At 45.3% G+C, this 17,442-nt stretch overlaps 1 protein-coding gene across 1 annotated transcript; it reads right to left on the bottom strand.

Moving 5' to 3' along the window:
- Positions 1 to 6,919: 6,919 nt before the first annotated feature.
- On the bottom strand, positions 6,920 to 17,202 carry PSMD4 (proteasome 26S subunit ubiquitin receptor, non-ATPase 4). Its single transcript, XM_044239210.1, has 10 exons — positions 17,125 to 17,202; positions 11,213 to 11,353; positions 9,880 to 9,994; positions 9,406 to 9,492; positions 9,111 to 9,179; positions 8,725 to 8,940; positions 8,226 to 8,334; positions 7,928 to 8,059; positions 7,776 to 7,843; positions 6,920 to 7,197 (listed from the first exon to the last, which is right to left on the bottom strand). Exons 1-10 carry the CDS (start codon positions 17,148 to 17,150, stop codon positions 7,027 to 7,029), a joined length of 1,134 nt encoding a protein of 377 aa, XP_044095145.1. The 5' UTR covers positions 17,151 to 17,202; the 3' UTR covers positions 6,920 to 7,026.
- Between the last annotated feature and the right edge of the window lie 240 nt (positions 17,203 to 17,442).

Here is a 17,442-nt window from a genome sequence, read left to right as displayed (position 1 = left end):
CAAGTGCTTTTCCTCAAGACAGTCCTCAAGCTCCAGCCTGTGGCAAAAGTGCTCCATGTATTTCCCAGGTTGCTTCAGAAAATATTAAAGATATGCACTCAAGGGTTGATATGTAATCAAACTAATATGTTTTACTGATTCACCACAAAGTTTTTTGTCTGTTTTTTTTTTAAAACCACAAGGATGTGGGGTTACAAGAATACCATGACTACTGATATAATTTGGTGCTATCGCCTTGTATCTGTGCTAAGGCGCCAGCAGTTTCCCCTCATTGCCTTTGCATTGGTGCAAATCCCAACACAGTGGAAGAGGCAAATGACATCCTAGTGTTATCATGAAAATAGTTTTGACCTCACAACCCCCTGAAAGTGTCTTGGGTGTGCTCAGGGGTTTGCATATCACCATGAGAATCATCATCATTTTAGAGGAAGTTACCTGGTTTTGCAGGGTTTCAGTTTCCTCATTTATCAAATAGGACAACTAATGCTATAGCTACCTCAGGGGGATGGAGGAGTAGCCAGGATTATTGTGAAAACTAAGTAATTTAAAACACATAAAACATTTAAAATAGTCTCTGGAACATTATGTTAAATAAGCATTTGCTGGGAGCCCTTGGGTGGCTCAGTGGGTTAAGCCTCTGCCTTCAGCTCAGGTCATGGTCTCAGGGTCCTGGGATCAAGCCCCACATCGGGCTCTCTACTCAGCAGGGAGCCTGCTTCCCTCTCTCTCTGCCTGCCTCTCTACCTACTTGATCTCTCTCTGTCAAATAAATAAAATCCTTAGATAAGCATTTGCTAGTATTATAGTCACAGATGCAACAGTCTTCCAAAATAAATTTATTGATAAGGCATTAGTCCATAGTAATGAAACATAATTGTTGAATTTTAGGTTGTTTCCAATTCTTGAACACCCTTATACATAAATCTTTGGTACTTCTCTGATTATTTAAATTCCTAAAGTGGAACTGCCCAAGGAATATACCCATTTCTTCACTTTATTGTTGAAAAGTGTACAGAGAATATCAAAATAGAAGAGCTGAAAATATAGAGGTCTATGAACCAGGTGAGTATTTGACTTCTGCAGGGAGCAGTACTTAAGGAGGACACAACCCAGGGTGTAGCCATGAGAGTGAAAGAATGAACGGCAATGATGATCACAGAATGAATGTGTGGTGATGAATTGGAAGAAGCCATGGTGTTGGCTGAGTCATCCTCATGAACACTGACATCACTCAGTTGACCTACAGAGGGCCAGAAGACTGACATACAGGTCTTGTCATTACTCGATGGATGGGCTGTGCCAGAACAGGGTTTTGCTTGGGGGACCACACCCAGGCCCAGGAAAGTGACCAATACCTTTATAACCAACAACAGTAAGATCCCTAGGACTTGATGATGGGCCATTTCTTTTAAGCAATATTTGATTCAAAAAAATACTAGTCTCCCCCAAAATTTAGAGACAAATGCCTACAAATTCATTATTCAGAAGTGGAACTTATCATTATGAATATAAGGTAAGTACAAAGTAGGTTTTCTAGCTTCTTTTTGTGGAATTTTGTTTACATTCAGACTTTAAGGTCTGACTTTAGGAAACTAGAAACAAAACTCATGGAATCTTGGGCCAGGCAGAAATAATAATGCAGGTCACTGGAGAAAAGTGGAGTTTTTCAATAAAAAAATGCTATAAAAAATGGTTGTCCATGCTTAAAAATTGAAATTGGGTCGTGCCTGGGTGATTCAATTGGCTAGGCATGTAACTCTTGAACTCAGCTCAGGCTTTGATCTCAGGGTCATGAGTTCAAGCCCCATGTTGGTCTCTATGATGGGAATGGAGCCCACTTTAAAAAAAGATAAACAGGGCCCCTGGATGGCTCAGTGGGTTAAGCCACTGCCTTCGGCTCAGGTCATGATCTCAGGATCCTGGGATCAAGTCCCGCATCGGGCTCTCTGCTCAGCAGGGAGCCTGCTTCCTCCTCTCTCTCTCTCTCCCTGCCTCTCTGCCTACTTGTGATCTCTCTCTGTCAAATAAATAAAAAATCTTTTAAAAAAAAGATAAACAATAAATAAATAAGTACATAAAAATTGAAATTGGAGGGATGCCTGCGGGCTCAGTGGGTTAAGCCGCTGCCTTCGGCTCAGGTCATGATCTCAGGGTCCTGGGATCGAGTCCCGCATCGGGCTCTCTGCTCAGCGGGGAGCCTGCTTCCCTCTCTCTCTGCCTGCCTCTCTGCCTACTTGTGATCTCTCTCTCTGTCAAATAAATAAATAAAATCTTTTAAAAAAAATTGAAATTGGATCCCTATTCCAATGTACACAAAAATCAATTCTAAAAGATATATTTTTAAAGATTTTATTATTTATTTGAGAGAGAGAACACGAAAAGGGGAAGGGTCAGAGGGAGAGGCAAACTCCCTGCCGAGCAGGGAGCCCGATGCAGGACTCAATCTGGGGACTCCAGGTTCATGACCTGAGCTGAAGGCAGTTGCTTAACCAACTGAGTCACCCAGGTGCCCCACAAAAAAATCAATTCTAGAGAGAATATGGAATTCCCATAATTCCATATACCTTTAAAGCCATAAACCTTTAAAAAGAAAACAGGATATCTTTCTGACCCCTGGAAGAGTTTGCTGGACACAAAAAACACTAACCTTGAAAGAAAACATTGAGAAATTTGACTTTAAGAATTTTGTTCACTAAAAAACACCTTTTTAAACATTTTTTTGATTTTTTTAAAGATTTTTTTATTTGACAGAAAGAGCACAAGTAGACAGAGCAGCAGGCAGAGAAAGGGGGAAGCAGGTTCCCCGCCAAGCAGAGAGCCCGATGTAGGGCTCTATCCCAGAACCCCGAGATCATGACCTGAGCTGAAGGCAGAGGCTTAACCCACTGAGCCACCCAGGTGCCCCTAAAAAACACCTTTAAAGTGAAAAGAGAAATAATAAATAAAATATGTAATATGTATATAATTGGTGATTTAGTATCAACAAGAGTTAAAGAACTCTTACAAAGCATCAATAAAAAGACAACCCAGTAGAAAAATGGACAAAAGACATGAAGAGACATTTCATAAAAATGGAAATACAAGACCTAGTTTTAAAAATTATAAACAGGGCGCCTGGGTGGCTCAGTGGGTTAAGCCGCTGCCTTCGGCTCAGGTCATGATCTCAGGGTCCTGGGATCGAGTCCCACATCGGGCTCTCTGCTCAGCAGGGAGCCTGCTTCCCTCTCTCTCTCTCTCTCTCTCTCTGCCAGCCTCTCTGCTTACCTGTGATCTCTCTCTGTCAAATAAATAAATAAAATATTTTAAAAAAAATAAAAATTATAAACAGCTCAATCTCATTAGTAATCAGGGAAATGCAAATCAAGATCACAATGAATTATCATTTATCCCAATTAGACTGTCAGAAATTAAGAAGCCTTAATAATACCATGGGCTGGAAAGGATATTGGTCAATAGGAATTCTTACACCACAGGAAGAATGCAAATCCATACAGCCACTTTGAAAAACAATTGAGCATTGTTCTGTGAAACAGCCTAGAAACTCTCACACATGTGCATCAGGAGGGATGTCCAAAACTCTCCACTGTAATCCTGTTGCTAATACAAAAATAACTGGGTGCAATGCAGATGGCCATCAACAGGAAAAGGGAAAGATTGTGGTATATTCACAGCATGTAATAGAATACAACCAGAAACAGTGAATGAACAGCTAGCTACATGCAACAACTTTGAAGAACCCTAAAAATGAAAGCTTTGTTTAAAATGTTCCAGGGGGTTGCCTAAAAATATTCTAATTTTTAAAAAGATTAAAGGGACACCTGAGTGGCTCAGTGGGTTAAGCCTCTGCCTTCGGCTCAGGTCATGATTCCAGGGGCCTGGGATCGAGCCCCGCATCGGGCTGTCTGCTCCGCGGAGAGCCTGCTTCCTCCTCTCTCTCTCTCTCTGCCTGCCTCTCTGTCTACTTGTGATCTCTGTCTGCCAAATAAATAAATAAAATCTTAAAAAAAAAAAAAAAGATTATTTATTTATTTATTTGACAGGGAGAGAGCGTGAGTGAAGGACAAGCAGACTACCTGCTGAGCAGGGAGCCTGACATGGGGCTCTAACCCAAAACCCTGAGATTGTGACGTGAGCCAAAGGCAGACCCTTAACTTACTCAGCAACCCAGGCATTCCTGGAATATTCTAACTCTTAAACTGATGGCAGATGATATGTTCATTTTATTGTTATGCTTCATGATTTATATATATATATTTTTAAAGATTTTATTTATTTATTTGACAGAGGGAGATCACAAGTAGGCAGAGAGGCAGGCAGAGAGAGAGAGGAGGAAGCAGGCTCCCCGCTGAGCAGAGAGCCTGACGTGGGACTCCATCCCAGGACCCTGAGATCATGACCCGAGCTGAAGGCAGCGGCTTAACCCACTGAGCCACCCAGGCGCCCTATCTATGTTATTTTATATCAAATATTAATTACCTCTTTAAATACAGTAAACAAGAAGCCAATGTGATTTTTAAAAAATTGAATATAGCTGGGACGCCTGGGTGGCTCAGTGGGCTAAACTGCTGCCTTCGGCTCAGGTCATGGTCCAAGGGTCCTGGGATCGAGTCCCGCATCGGGCTCCTTGCTCAGCGGGGAGCCTGCTTCTCTCTCTGCCTCTGCCTGCCTCTCTGCCTGCTTGTGTGTACTCGCTTGCTCTCTCTCTCTCTGGCAAATAAAAAAAAAATCTTTAAAAAAAAATTGAATATAGCTGATACACAGTGTTACACTGGTTTCAGGTATACAACAAAGTGATTCTGTAAATTTCTATTCGGTGCTCTCCCATCTGTCACCATAAAATGTTACTACAATACCAATGACTATATTCTCTATGCTGCAACTTTCATCCTCATAACTCACTCATTCCATGAGGAAGCCTGTGTCTCTCACTCTCCTTCATTCATTTTACACACCACCCCCTCCAATTCCTCTGCCCTCTGGCAATCACCAGTTTGTTCTCTGTACTTATGGAACTATTTCTGCTTTTCTGGTGTTTGTTCCTTTTTAAAAGATTCACATATAAGTTAAACCATATTTGTCTTTTTCCATCTTATTTCACTTATACCTTCTAGGTCTACCCATGTTGCCACAAATGACAAGATCCCATCCTTTTTTATGGCTGAGTGATATTCCAGTGTGCTTTTGTGTTTATAGATATCTAGATACAGCTATAGAGATAGAAAGATCTCTCTATATAGCTGTATCTATTCTCTTTATCCATCTACTAATGGACACAGGTTGCTTCCATTATCTTGACTACTATAAATAATGTTACAGAGTGGTGCATATATCTTTCTAAGCAAGTATTTTTGTGTTTGGGCAAATACCCAGTAGTGGAATTACTGGATTGTATATATATATATATATATATATATATATATATATATATATATTTTTTTTTTTTTTTTTTTTTTAAGATTTTATTTATTTGACAGAGAGAGAGAAATCACAAGTAGGCAGAGAGGGAGGCAGAGAGAGAGAGGGGAGGAAGCAGGCTCCCTGTGGAGCAGAGAGCCCGATGCGGGGCTCGATCCCAGGACTTGGGATCATGACCTGAGCCGAAGGCAGAGGCTTTAACCCACTGAGCCACCCAGGCGCCCCATGGATTGTATATATTTTTGATTTTTTGAGGAAACACCAATCTGTTTTCCACAATGGCACCCATTTACATTCCCACTCACAGTGCATGAGGTTTCCCTTTCCTTCACATCCTTGTTAATACTTGTTACTTCTTATCTTCTTGATACTGGCCATTCCAACAGCTATAGGTGATCTGCACTTTGATTTGGATTTCCCTGATGACTGGTGTTGAGCATCTTTTCATGTGTTGGCCATTTCTAGGTCTTCTTTGGACAAATGTCTATTGGGTCCTCTGCCCATCATTTAGGCAATTGTTGTTATTGCTGGGTTGTAGATGTTCTTTATATATTTTGGATATTTAAACCCTCACCAAATATATCATTTGCCAAGTATTTTCTCCCATTCGGGAAGTTGCTGTGAATTGAACTTTGCATTCTATTCTATACCCTGTGAGAAAACCCTCCTCTAAATATGGGTCTGCACATTTGCGTTGAGATATACCATGTTTATCTTGTAGCTTCATATACCCCACCTTGTGAAAGTCAGGCCTCAAGGATCCCTGATCTTCAGTGTTTTGATTGCTGCCTATTCCCATCTCGTGCCATCTGCCCAACCAGTCTCTGCGCTCCTCAACTGCTCCCGAGTGCCTCTGTGCCATCAGCACATACTTGTTCTGATTGACTGGAGACAACTGCACATCTCTTTCCTGTTGGCCGATGAATGCTTCATCCTGTTACAAGGCTCATCCTCCGCCTCCTGGGGAGGAGCCTTCCCAGAAGCTGTGAGCGTTTGGCCCTTTCTGTTTTCATAGGGTCTTGTTCATGGCCCCTTGGGCACTTATTTGATGTGTGTCATTACTCATTTCCAGGCCGGCCCTGCCCTGGACTCCAGAGTCCCCAAAGGCCAGTGGTGTGTGTATGTATGTATGTATGTATGTACGTATGTACAGAATTCTCTACACCCTATGTGGGGCTTGAACTCCCGACCCCAAGATCAAGAGTCCATGCTCTTCCGACTGAGCTGGCCAGGTGCCTCAAGGCCAGTACTGTTTTCCACTTAGTCCCGTGGCCCAGAGCCTACCCTAAATCTACTTTCAGCAGAGCTCCTCTTCATGAGACAGGGAAACAGCCCCAGGGCAGAACAGTCACAATAGACTGCCATGGAGCCAGGAGGAAGGGGAGCAGGTCAGGAGTTAGAGGCCAGGCGCTGGAGACACAGAGGACTCAACAGGGAACACTCTCCTTGTGCCAGGCACTCCTCGCCTCTGTCACCCTCAGAGATACCACTACTGGAAACAAAAGAGAAACAAAGGCTACCAAGCTTTATTCAGGTCATACTGATTACAGATAACATATGGAAGCCTGCATCCAGCCCCTTGAGCAGGCTCAGTCACCCCTGCTGCCAGTCTCATTTCTTGTCCTCCTCCTTCTTGTCCTTCTTGCCATCCTTGTTGGCCTGCGAGGCCAGGGACCCCATGGCATTTCGAATAGCTTCATTGTTGGGATCCACGCCTGGAAGGTTCTCCAGGACACTCTGAAGGAACTCGGGGTCCTGCATCACGTCATAATCATCCTCCTCCTGAAAAAGGGCAGTGTCAGCTTGGGCCAGGGGCTGGGCCAGCTTGGGAGCGCACTGCTGCCTGAGCCCCTCTCCACCTGTCTGTGGGTGGCGCCACCTCTGGCCCAATGTAGAAAGGACAACGGAGGGGAATACCCAGTGCCTGCGGATGGTACGAACTCATACATTCGTGCGTGACCAGACAGAGAAACTGGAACTTTGCTTCCTGAGCATACAGGATAAAAACAGATGCCAGCACGTTCAGATTTCTTGCAATCAGACACATACTCCTTCTTTGCCTTAGACTCTCTCTCACCCTCCTGGGAAGACAACACCCTATATACCAGTCCAGACTGCTCCCACCAAGAAGGAAGAAAAATGACAGAACATCAGGACACTGAGCCAACCTGGACTGTGTTCATTCTATGGCCTTAGCAAGGTTACAAACAAGAAATGTAGATCTAGGTGTTTATTTCCCTCTGCTCCTCAATAAGCTCATCTATGAAACCCTGAAGAATGTTCCAGGCCTAGAGAGCTAAAGACATGAACACCAATGGACCTTAAGTGTTCTGGGGTGGGGAGTCATTTTTAGCCCTCACCTTGGCAGGCTCAGATGTGTCCATGGCGGAACTGGCATCAATGTCAGCAGATTCTGCCTGGCCAAACTCTGAGGAAAAGAGGGCAGTCCGTTTAGCTCCATTTCCCTACCCAGTGTCTCTGCCCGAGCACTGCTTCCCACGCCCTGGCTTACCAGCACCCTGCAGGGACATCTGCATGGCATAGGCGATCTGCTCCTCCTCGGTCATACTGCTCAGGTCAGGAAGCCCAGTGCGGCCAAACTCCTGCTGGCTGATGGTCATCTTCAGCAGGGCGTCATCTGAGTCTGGAAAAAGGACGGGAGCAGCAGAGTAGGATCGCTGCCATGCTCCACACAGGCCCACCCCTAAGCTGCTCCCCCAGCCCCTATGTTCCCATGCTGCCCAGCCTCCCTACCACTACTCCAGCATCTACGCTTGACTCCACGGGTTACCCTTGGCCCCATCCCTCACCTTCAGCCCCAGCTGTAGCAATCCCTGCCTCAGCCGCAGAGGCCGCAGCTGCCCGCCGGGCCTCTTCCTCCTGCCGCTGCCGCTGCTCTTCCATAGAGACACGGAGGGCCTGGCAAAGGGCAGGGCAAGGTCAGATGTTCTGCCCTCCCTCCTTGCAGGCGCTTGGGGAAGTCAGTTGAGGGGTGGGAAGGGAACATAAAGTGGCAGCCTCTGGTTTATGCACATGGGCAGGAACCTGGGGAGGTAAGAGGTGACATAGGGAAAAAGGATTTGGGAGAAGCCTGGGGTTTAATCAGGAGAAGTGAACAAGAGAGTCTGACATTGGTGTCCCCAGAGATCACACAGAATTAAGAGGAAAAGGGACCAAAGGGAGTCTGGGAAAATGAGCGAGGGTGTTCAGGAAGGTTTAAGCCTGGAGATGCTATGTGGTATGTGGGTCCTCAGTACAGGAGGACAAAGGAGGACCCCTGGGCTCTACCTGAGGTCAACATTTGCTCACCAGGGCCAGCTCAGGATCAGCACTGGGATCCACTCCGAATTCAAAGTCACTGGCACCAAGACCCAACATGGCACCACCTTCACCAGCCAGAATTGGAGAACTGATGAGGGCATCGGCCAAGCTGGGCCCAGGAGGCACTGTCACCAGATGAGAACCGGTTCCATCTTTGCCATTCAGTGTGTTTACAAAGGCTGTCAGCTTTTCTGTGTTCACCTCCTGGAAGAGGGAAGAACAGAGGAGGCTCTCCTTCCCGCCTTGCTCCCCCTCCTCTGCCACTTCAGCACCTGTCCGCAGCCGCTCTCTCACAGTGCAGGCACTGCTATGGGGAAGGACTGCTCTGTTTGTAACCAAATCAAGTCCATGCCCCCCAACCCATCCTTACTCACCTCTTCCCCAAAATTGATAATATCAACATTTACTTTTTCTTTCTTGAGACGTTTAGCCAGCTTCACCAGCTAGGAAGAGGGAAGAGAAATGAGGAAATCTGTTCCATACCACAAGGGGAAAGGATACTCCTCACAAGCATACAGAAATCGGTTAACCTCCACGATGACCCCCAACAGAAATACTGAATTCTGCAAATCCAAATTTTCCCAAAAGGATGAACCCAATGCCTATGGCAGCTTGCCTAAGACCCAAGGGGCCCCATTCCCACGTTCCCCAGCTGTCACCTGGACTCACATCCTTCTCGTTGTCCTCTACGGGGCTCCCCACGAAGGCAATGATGCGCATCTTGTGATTCTTGCCCTGTCGGTGCTTCAGAGCCAGCTTGCAAAGGAAGAGAAGTTCTCACAGTTAGCCAGAGCCAGAGGAACCACTGAGCTCTCTCTTCTGTCACTCTACTTCTTTTCTTAGGGTTTCTATGTTCAAGTCCACCATCATGTTCACATAAGGTCTAACCCCTCCCCCACCCTTCCCTCCCTCCTGTGCCTCTGCGTGTGGACAAGACGGGCTGTCTTAATTCCAGGGGTCTTTTCCTTCACCACCCTCACCAGTCCTGGATTCATTCCACCATATTCTTTCTACTCCTTTCTCTGGGTCACTTCTCTTCCCTGCTCTGGTTCTAGCTCAACACTCCAGAGAAGAAATGAACCAGTGTTGGGGGCAGAGCCTCAGAGCAAGGGGGAACAATCAAAGGGATCCAGTAGGACTCACATGGGCCACACGGATGCCAGTGCAGAAGGTGATCTTGCCCTTGGGTTGGACAGTGTGGAGCTTGGAAAGAATGCGGCCGGTGTCAGGGGTGAGTGTGGTCAGCACTTCACAGTCACTGGGATGTAGGGAGAGGGTTTCTATGATTTCAGGTCTGGACAAGTGCCTCTGAACCTGTATCTGACTCATTTTTTTTTCCCCAAGGAAACTCTACGCCTGACATGGGGCTTGAACTCATAACCCCGAGATCAAGAGTCTCATGTTCTACCAACTGAGCCAGCCAGGTGCCCCCAACTCATCTTTTAAGACCTGGATAATAACTGTAATCTCTCCTGTTCTTAATCAAACATCCAGTATTTAGAGGGTAGATCTTAAATGTCCTCATTGAAGTAAAGAATTTTTTCTGACTATGTGAGATATGTGTGTTACCTAAACTTAGTGTGGTGATCATTTCACAATATATACATATATCACATTGTTATGTTGTATACCTTAAACGAACGCCATATTGTTTGTCAGCTGTATCTCAATAAAACTAGAAAAAAATCTAGTATTTAATAGATATGAACACAGGAAGTAAGGGACTGACTTTACAAGAAACTTGCCCTCTTCCTCCCAATGCTTCCCTTGAACTCTTATGTTATTCTGCTCCCAGGGCCCCAAGAATCCTCCACCACATCAGGATGCTAGTGAGCATGTCTCCCTGCCGCTCCATTTCCAGACCTGCTTGCCAGCTAACAACATACATACTGGGATGGGAGGTTACTCATTTGAGGATTATTAGTTCCTTAAACAAATTACTTTTGGGGTATGAGGATATGTGATACAGGTCCTGGGGACTCTTAACTCAAAATGACTTTTCATTGACTTTAAAATACATTGTGAAATTTCACCCCAGAAGATTTAGTTTCCTAACTGTATTAAATTCAGGTTAATATCAAACCCAAGCTGCAGGGCACTTGGGTGACTCAGTCGATTAAGCATCCGACTCTTGATTCTGGCTCAGGTCCTGATCTCCAGGTCCTAAGATGGAGCCCTGACCACATGGGGCTCTTCGCTCAGTGGGGCGTCCTCTGGGACTTCTCTCCCCACCTTGCCCTTCCCCACCCACCCTGTGCTCTCTCTTTCTCAGATAAATAAGTCTTTAAAATAAATAAATAAATAAACTCAAGTTGCTATTAATATTTCTTCTGAATAGGGAAGAAGGTAGTCTGGGAAGGCTGATGGGCAAATGCAACTTCACGGGACCTGGACAGCAACCTGGATGCCACAGCAGGTCACATGTGGGAAAACAGCCACCCACCTACCACACCCCTTCCTCCTCTGCCCCATGTACTTGGCCAGTGTGATGAGGCCCACGTTGTTCTCAGGGTTGCTGCGCGTCTTAGAGTGACAAACTATGTTGACAGCGTCTTGTTGAGCCTGCAGCCGGGTGGGTAAGAAGTCCCCATTCCGCATATACTCACTGTTGTCCACACTGTCAGATTAAAAGAAAGAGATGACATATGGTAAGATCTTTCCAATACATTCTCTCTAATTCCAGAGACCTCTACCCTCTTCCCTCCTTCACTTCGAGAGACACTATCATGTACAGTAGTGGCTCTCAGTCTCTGTGAAACACAGAACCACCTACAACTTAAAAAATATTAAATGTGTATGTATGTATACACACACACACCCATACACACACACACACAGACTTCCAAGCCTTACACCAGACTTCCTGACTCAAAATCATCAAAGGAGGGGCAACAGGGTGGGTCAGTTGGTTGGGCAGCACACTTGATTTCAGCTCAGGTCATGATCTCAGAGTTGTGAGATCAAGCCCCACATCTTGCTCCACACTCAGTGAGGAGACTACTTAAGATTCCCCCTCTCTCTCTACCCCCCCACCTTTCTTAAAAAAAAAAAGACGAAAGGAGGAAATATACTTTATTTTTTTAATTGTATTTATTTGTCAGAGAGAAAAAGAGAGCATGTGTGCGCAGGAGCACAAGCAAGGGGAGAGGCAGGCTCCCTGCTGAGCAAGAAGCCAGATGCAGGACTCCACTCCAGGGCCCTGGGATCATGACCTGAGCCAAAGGCAGATGCTTAATTGACTGAGCCACCCAAGCATCCCAGGAAATAGATTTTAAATCTCCATTCCACAGATGATTCTGATAAGCAACAAAGGCTGCAATCTGTTCAAGCACCACAATCACCTTCTTAGAAGCTGCAATTCAATGTTATTAAGCAGTGTCATGGATGAATATTCTAAATTTGCCTTCAAGATAGATTTATTCCTCGGGCGCCTGGGTGGCTCAGTTGGTTAAGCGTCTGCCTTCAGCTCAGGTCACAATTCCCTGGTTCTAAGATCAAATCTTGCATCAAGCTACTTGCTTAGCAGAGAGGGTGCTTCTCCCTCTGCCTCTGCCTGCTGCTCCCCTTGCTTATGACCTGTCAAATAAACAAAATCTTTAAGAATCCATTAAAAAAAAAAGTATTTAAAGGGTAGAAAATATTTACAAAATAATACATGCTCGGCAGCAATGAGTGCAGAAAAGCACAAAGCAATCATCTGGTTAAATGTTTACCAGCTTTGGCAGCTGGACCAAACTGTAAAAATGAGGTTCTATGGAAGTGGGCTCTAACATCTTTTATCCTTGCAGTTTTTCCCAATCTAAGAAATCCAGATAATATGAAATACAAGCAGGGCACCTGGGTGGCTCAGTGGGTTGGGCCTCTGCCTTTGGCTCGGGTCATGATCTCAGGGTCCTGGGATTGAGCCCGCGCAGGACTCTGCTCAGCAGGGCGCCTGCTTCCTTCCCACCCAGCCTGCCTACTTGTGATCTCTCTCTGTCAAATAAATAAAATCTTAAAAAAAAAAAAAAGAAATACAAGTTCTGGCTTCCCAGAGACCATAAGGAGACAAGAAAGTGAAGGAGTTATACTTCAAGCCTCAAACAGGATCAATTCCTGATGACTTGAGATCTCACAGCACTCTAATCAAGGATTCCATCTGTACTGCTGGGAAGAAGCAATGTTGTCCCAGATAAGACACTTCATTTCCACTTGCAAACAAAATATGGGCTGGGGGGAAATGCCTGGTTGCTCAGTGGGTTAAGAGTCTGCCTGAGGCTCATGATCTCCAGTCATGATCCTGGAGCCCCATGGATTGAGCCCTGAATCCAGGCTCCCTGCTCAGTGGGGAGTCTGCTTCTCTCTCCCTCCCACTCTGCTCCTTCCCCCACTCATGCTCTATCTCTGACAAATAAATAAATAAAATCTTAAAAAAATATATGGGTGGGTGCAATCTTTTTCTTTAATATCGTTTGACTGGCAATAAATATTAGCAAAAATGATGAAGAGAGGTAATTAAGAAACTAATGATAGAAACAGAAAAGGGAGTAAATGGCGGTGTTCAGTTTCAGGTTCAAATACCCAATCTATTATTTATTAATACTATGATCCTGAGGAAGTTACTTAATTTCTCTAAACTCTAGTTACTTCATCTGTAAAATGGGCTTTACTATATGTAGGTGAGGGTAGGCTTTCAGGATTGCTTTGATGATGAAATTCATAGAAAGTACTTAGCACAGTGCCTCACAATAAGCATGAAATATGGACTAGTTCTCCTGTGGAAACTCCATCTATGTAGAGAGGTCAAGGGCTCACTCTCCTGACCACTCATTATATTCTTTTTTTCTCTGATACACTGTTTCTGCTTATTCTCCCAGCAGAGAAGCAACAGCTTCTCTTGCTTCAAATATGGTAGTGAGTCCAAACATAAAAAACAATGGAGGCTTTGAGGACCACCCAGTTGGAACAGGTACTAAGTAGAAGGACTGTGGGCAAGAGCAGCAGATGGATGAGGCCTGCAAGAAAGGCGTCAGAGTGAGCATGGGGACATGAGAGGTAGGGAGAACAGACAGTGGAGAGTGTGGGAGCAGGACTCACACTTTGTCCTGCATCAGAACACTGGGAGGGTGATGGTAGTATGGGGTTATTAAAAACACAGATGCCTTAACACCTAGGTATGTATCCCTAAAAAAAAAGTTCAGTTTCTCCAATCTTGAACTTTATATGAATTGAATAATGTATCTATTTCTTGACTACTTTTTTTTTTAAGGTTTTATTTATTTATTTGACAGAGAGAAATCACAAGTAGATGGAGAGGCAGGCAGAGAGAGAGAGAGGGAAGCAGGCTCCCTGCCAAGCAGAGAGCCCGATGTGGGACTCGATCCCAGGACCCCGAGATCACGACCCAAGCCGAAGGCAGTGGCTTAACTCACTGAGGCACCCAGGCGCCCATTTCTTGACTACTTTTGCTCAACCATATACAATTCTTCCCAACAAAAATCCATCTCAAAATAAGGGCTCGTGAAATTATCCAGGTACTCCATAAAGTCTTTATTTAAAAAAGAACACAGGGGCGCCTGGGTAGCTCAGTGGGTTAAAGCCTCTGCCTTCGGCTCAGGTCATGATCCCAGGATTCTGGCATCATGCCCCACATCAGGCTCTCTGCTCAGCGGGGAGCCTGCTTCCCCCCTCTCTCTCTGCCTGCCTCTCTGCCTACTTGTGATCTCTGTCTGTCAAATAAATAAATAAAATCTAAAATAAATAAATAAAAATAAAAAGGAATACAGATGCTTGGACTTTCTTGGCTGGGCATCTGGCTCTGCAAATGGAAAACGGAGTCAAATACCTGCCATTTTTAATAAACTCCTCTGCAGGATTTTGATGCACAGCAGAGCATGAATCTCTACAGAAAAAAAGGAGTGGGTCTCCTCACTATTCTGTGCCTGTGCTGTTACAACTGGCCACCCATATGTCTCTCTGGACATAATCTTTCCTCCTATACATCAAGACAAACCAATAGTCTTTTTTTTTGAAGTAGGCTCCATGCTGGGAGGGGCTTGAACTCAGGACTCTGAGTTCAAGAGCCAGACACTTCACCAAGCCACCAAGGTGTCCCAGGCCAATATTTTTTTTTTTAATTTTTTTTTTTTAAAGATTTTATTTATTTGACAGAGAGAGATCACAAGTAGGCAGAGAGGCAGGCGGCAGGGGGATGGAGGCTCTCCGTCGAGTAGAGATTCCGACGTGGGGCTCGATCCCAGGACCCTGAGACCAGGGCCTGAACCAAAGGCAGCGGCTTAGCCCACTGAGCCACCCAGGCACCCCCCAGGCCAATATTTTTAAACCCCATTTTGTATGCGGGTTTACACAGCTCTGCCTCCACCATGTTCAGAACTCTTCCAGAAGTCCTCTATTGAAAGGTACCAAAGTCCAACCTCCTGAGCTCAACATTTGTGGTTTTCTACCCTTCAAAAAAAGAAACTACCTTAAACCAACAACCTTAGAACTAAGTCACACTAATCTATTCCCTAATCCTTAACCACACCTTGGGCATTTACACTTCAGCAGCTTCGTTTCTGCCCTACCCTCTGCTTGTCATGGTCTCTCCTCAACATCTGCTAAGTCCCTTCAAGGCCCCTTTTAAATTCCCTCTTGAGGACTTCTCAGGTACACTGCAACTAACAGATGTACAGTGCTATACAGTTTACAAAGCACGGTCACAAACATTCTACCTACCTGTGTTATAAGGCAAGTGGAGATTAAGATTACTCCCAGTGAAAGAGTTAATACATTCTCAAGAACATGCAGCTAGTAAGTAGCAGAAAACACAGGACTTTGGATTCCAGATCCTGTCCTTTTTCTATTCTAACATGCTTTGGCAACATAAACATCTAGAACTCCCAATTAAATCTTAACTAAAGATAATTAACAAATAACTTTCTAGTATAAGTAAATCCCCTGCAATATTTGGGAAACATTTATAGCCACTTTTATATTAAAAACTACTGTTCACATGAATTCAAATTTACCTGGCACCCTATATTTTACCTGGCAATGTTATCCTTCCCCACCCCACCAAAAGAAACTCTTAGGTGGCTGTTCCATCCAACTGGCAATTTGTGCATTTGTATACTATTCCTTATTATATTCTACTCTCATCCCTCAAAGAAACTGTGGAAATCTTGCAAAAGTCTGTGTCCTCTGCTTCTCAAATCCAACTCATAGTAAGACAGTAATAATAAAATACATAATAATCTAACTCATAATAAGATACTCATAATAAGTCTGAGACTGAAGAAGAGGGCTAGCTCAGCAGGCAAGAGTTTAATTTTTTAATTTTTAAAGATTTTATTTATTTATTTGTCAGAGACAGAGGGAGAGCGAGCGAGTGAGCACAGGCAGACAGAGAGGCAGGCAGAGTCAGAGGGAGAAGCAGGCTCCCCGCCGAGCAAGGAGCCCGATGCAGGACTCGATCCCAGGACCCTGGGATCACGACCTGAGCCGAAGACAGCTGCCCAACCAACTGAGCCACCCAGGCGTCCCATCAGCAGGCAAGAGTTTTAATGTCAGACAGCCTAGGGTTTAAATCTTGGCTCCCCCACTCAATTAGCGCTGCGACTTTGGGGAAGTCATTTAAAATTGCGAGACTCCGGGGGCGCCTGGGTGGCTCAGTGGGTTAAAGCCTCTGCCTTCCACTCAGGTCATGGATCCCCGGGACCTGGGACTGAGCCCCACATCAGGCTCTCTGCTCAGCGGGGAGCCTCCTTCCCCTTTTCTCTCTCTCTGCCTGCCTCTGGTTACTTGTGATCTCTGTCTGTCAAATAAATAAATAAAATCTTTAAAAAAAAATTGCTGAGACTCGGTATCTTCACCTGTAAAACGGACGAATATTTACCTACAAGTGTTGTGAAGTTTAAGTGAAAAAACGTAAATTAATGCCTGACACACAGAGGCAATTTATAAGCTGTACCTTTGAAAATGATACAGGGGGAGTTAATGGAGACAGACATGAGCCATTGGGACAGAGAAAGGATTTACAATCTCTCTTGTTAATATCCATTATTTTGAAAAGAAAGAGAGCAGGGCAGATGAGTCTGAGAAGCAACACTCCCTACAGACAGCAGACTTGGGGCTAGTCTAGGGAAGACGACGCTAAAATAGAGCGAAGAAGCAAGGATCGGCCAGTCAATGACTGTCCGAGGGTTGAGGGGTACTGAGGTACTCCGGACCCGTCCTCCTCTCCCGGGCCCTGGGATGACTCAGGGAGTCAATGGGGCTCCTTCCTTCCGGGCCCAGGGCCGCATCTCACCGATCGGTCCCCCACCTCCACCCCAAGTCCACCCAGCCTCGGCGCCACAAGCGCCCCCTCATTCAGTCCCGCCCCCCATGGGTCCCGAGGTAAATCCTCACCAAACCATAGTGCTTTCCAACACCATCTTGCCACCTTCCTCCCTCCCAGACCGGCTCTTCTAGACTGCCAAACAACAACTCCTCCCATTGGCCCAGTGCTCCCCACCAATCACAGGCCTCGCTCAATCAGCTACTTTCCGTTTCCAGCCGCGTTGTGCTCTGGGAGTTGTAGGCGCCGCTAACATAAAAAGTTGTGTAGGATACGGCCGGAAGGCTGAAGTGACACACAGAAAGAAGTCCCCCCTACCCTCCCTGTTATTCAGGTTCTCTGGCTGAGTTCCCTGCTGGCGGATCTAAAAGAAGCTGTGGAGGAACCCT

The sequence above is a fragment of the Neovison vison genome, chromosome 2 (genome assembly GCF_020171115.1).
Source record: "Neovison vison isolate M4711 chromosome 2, ASM_NN_V1, whole genome shotgun sequence".
Taxonomy (NCBI): Eukaryota; Metazoa; Chordata; class Mammalia; order Carnivora; family Mustelidae; genus Neogale; species Neogale vison.
This window is presented reverse-complemented; position numbering and strand designations above follow the sequence as displayed.

Bases quoted from the DNA above. Each gene is read 5' to 3' on its own strand.
- PSMD4 (XM_044239210.1), bottom strand. From the start codon at position 17,150: ATGGTGTTGGAAAGCACTATGGTTTG. The intron at 8,335-8,724 runs GTGAGCAAATGT...GCCCTTTGCCAG, and splicing joins CTGATCCTGAGCTGGCCCTG to GCCCTCCGTGTCTCTATGGA. The intron at 8,060-8,225 runs GTGAGGGATGGG...TCCTTTTTCCAG, and splicing joins TGCTACAGCTGGGGCTGAAG to ACTCAGATGACGCCCTGCTG.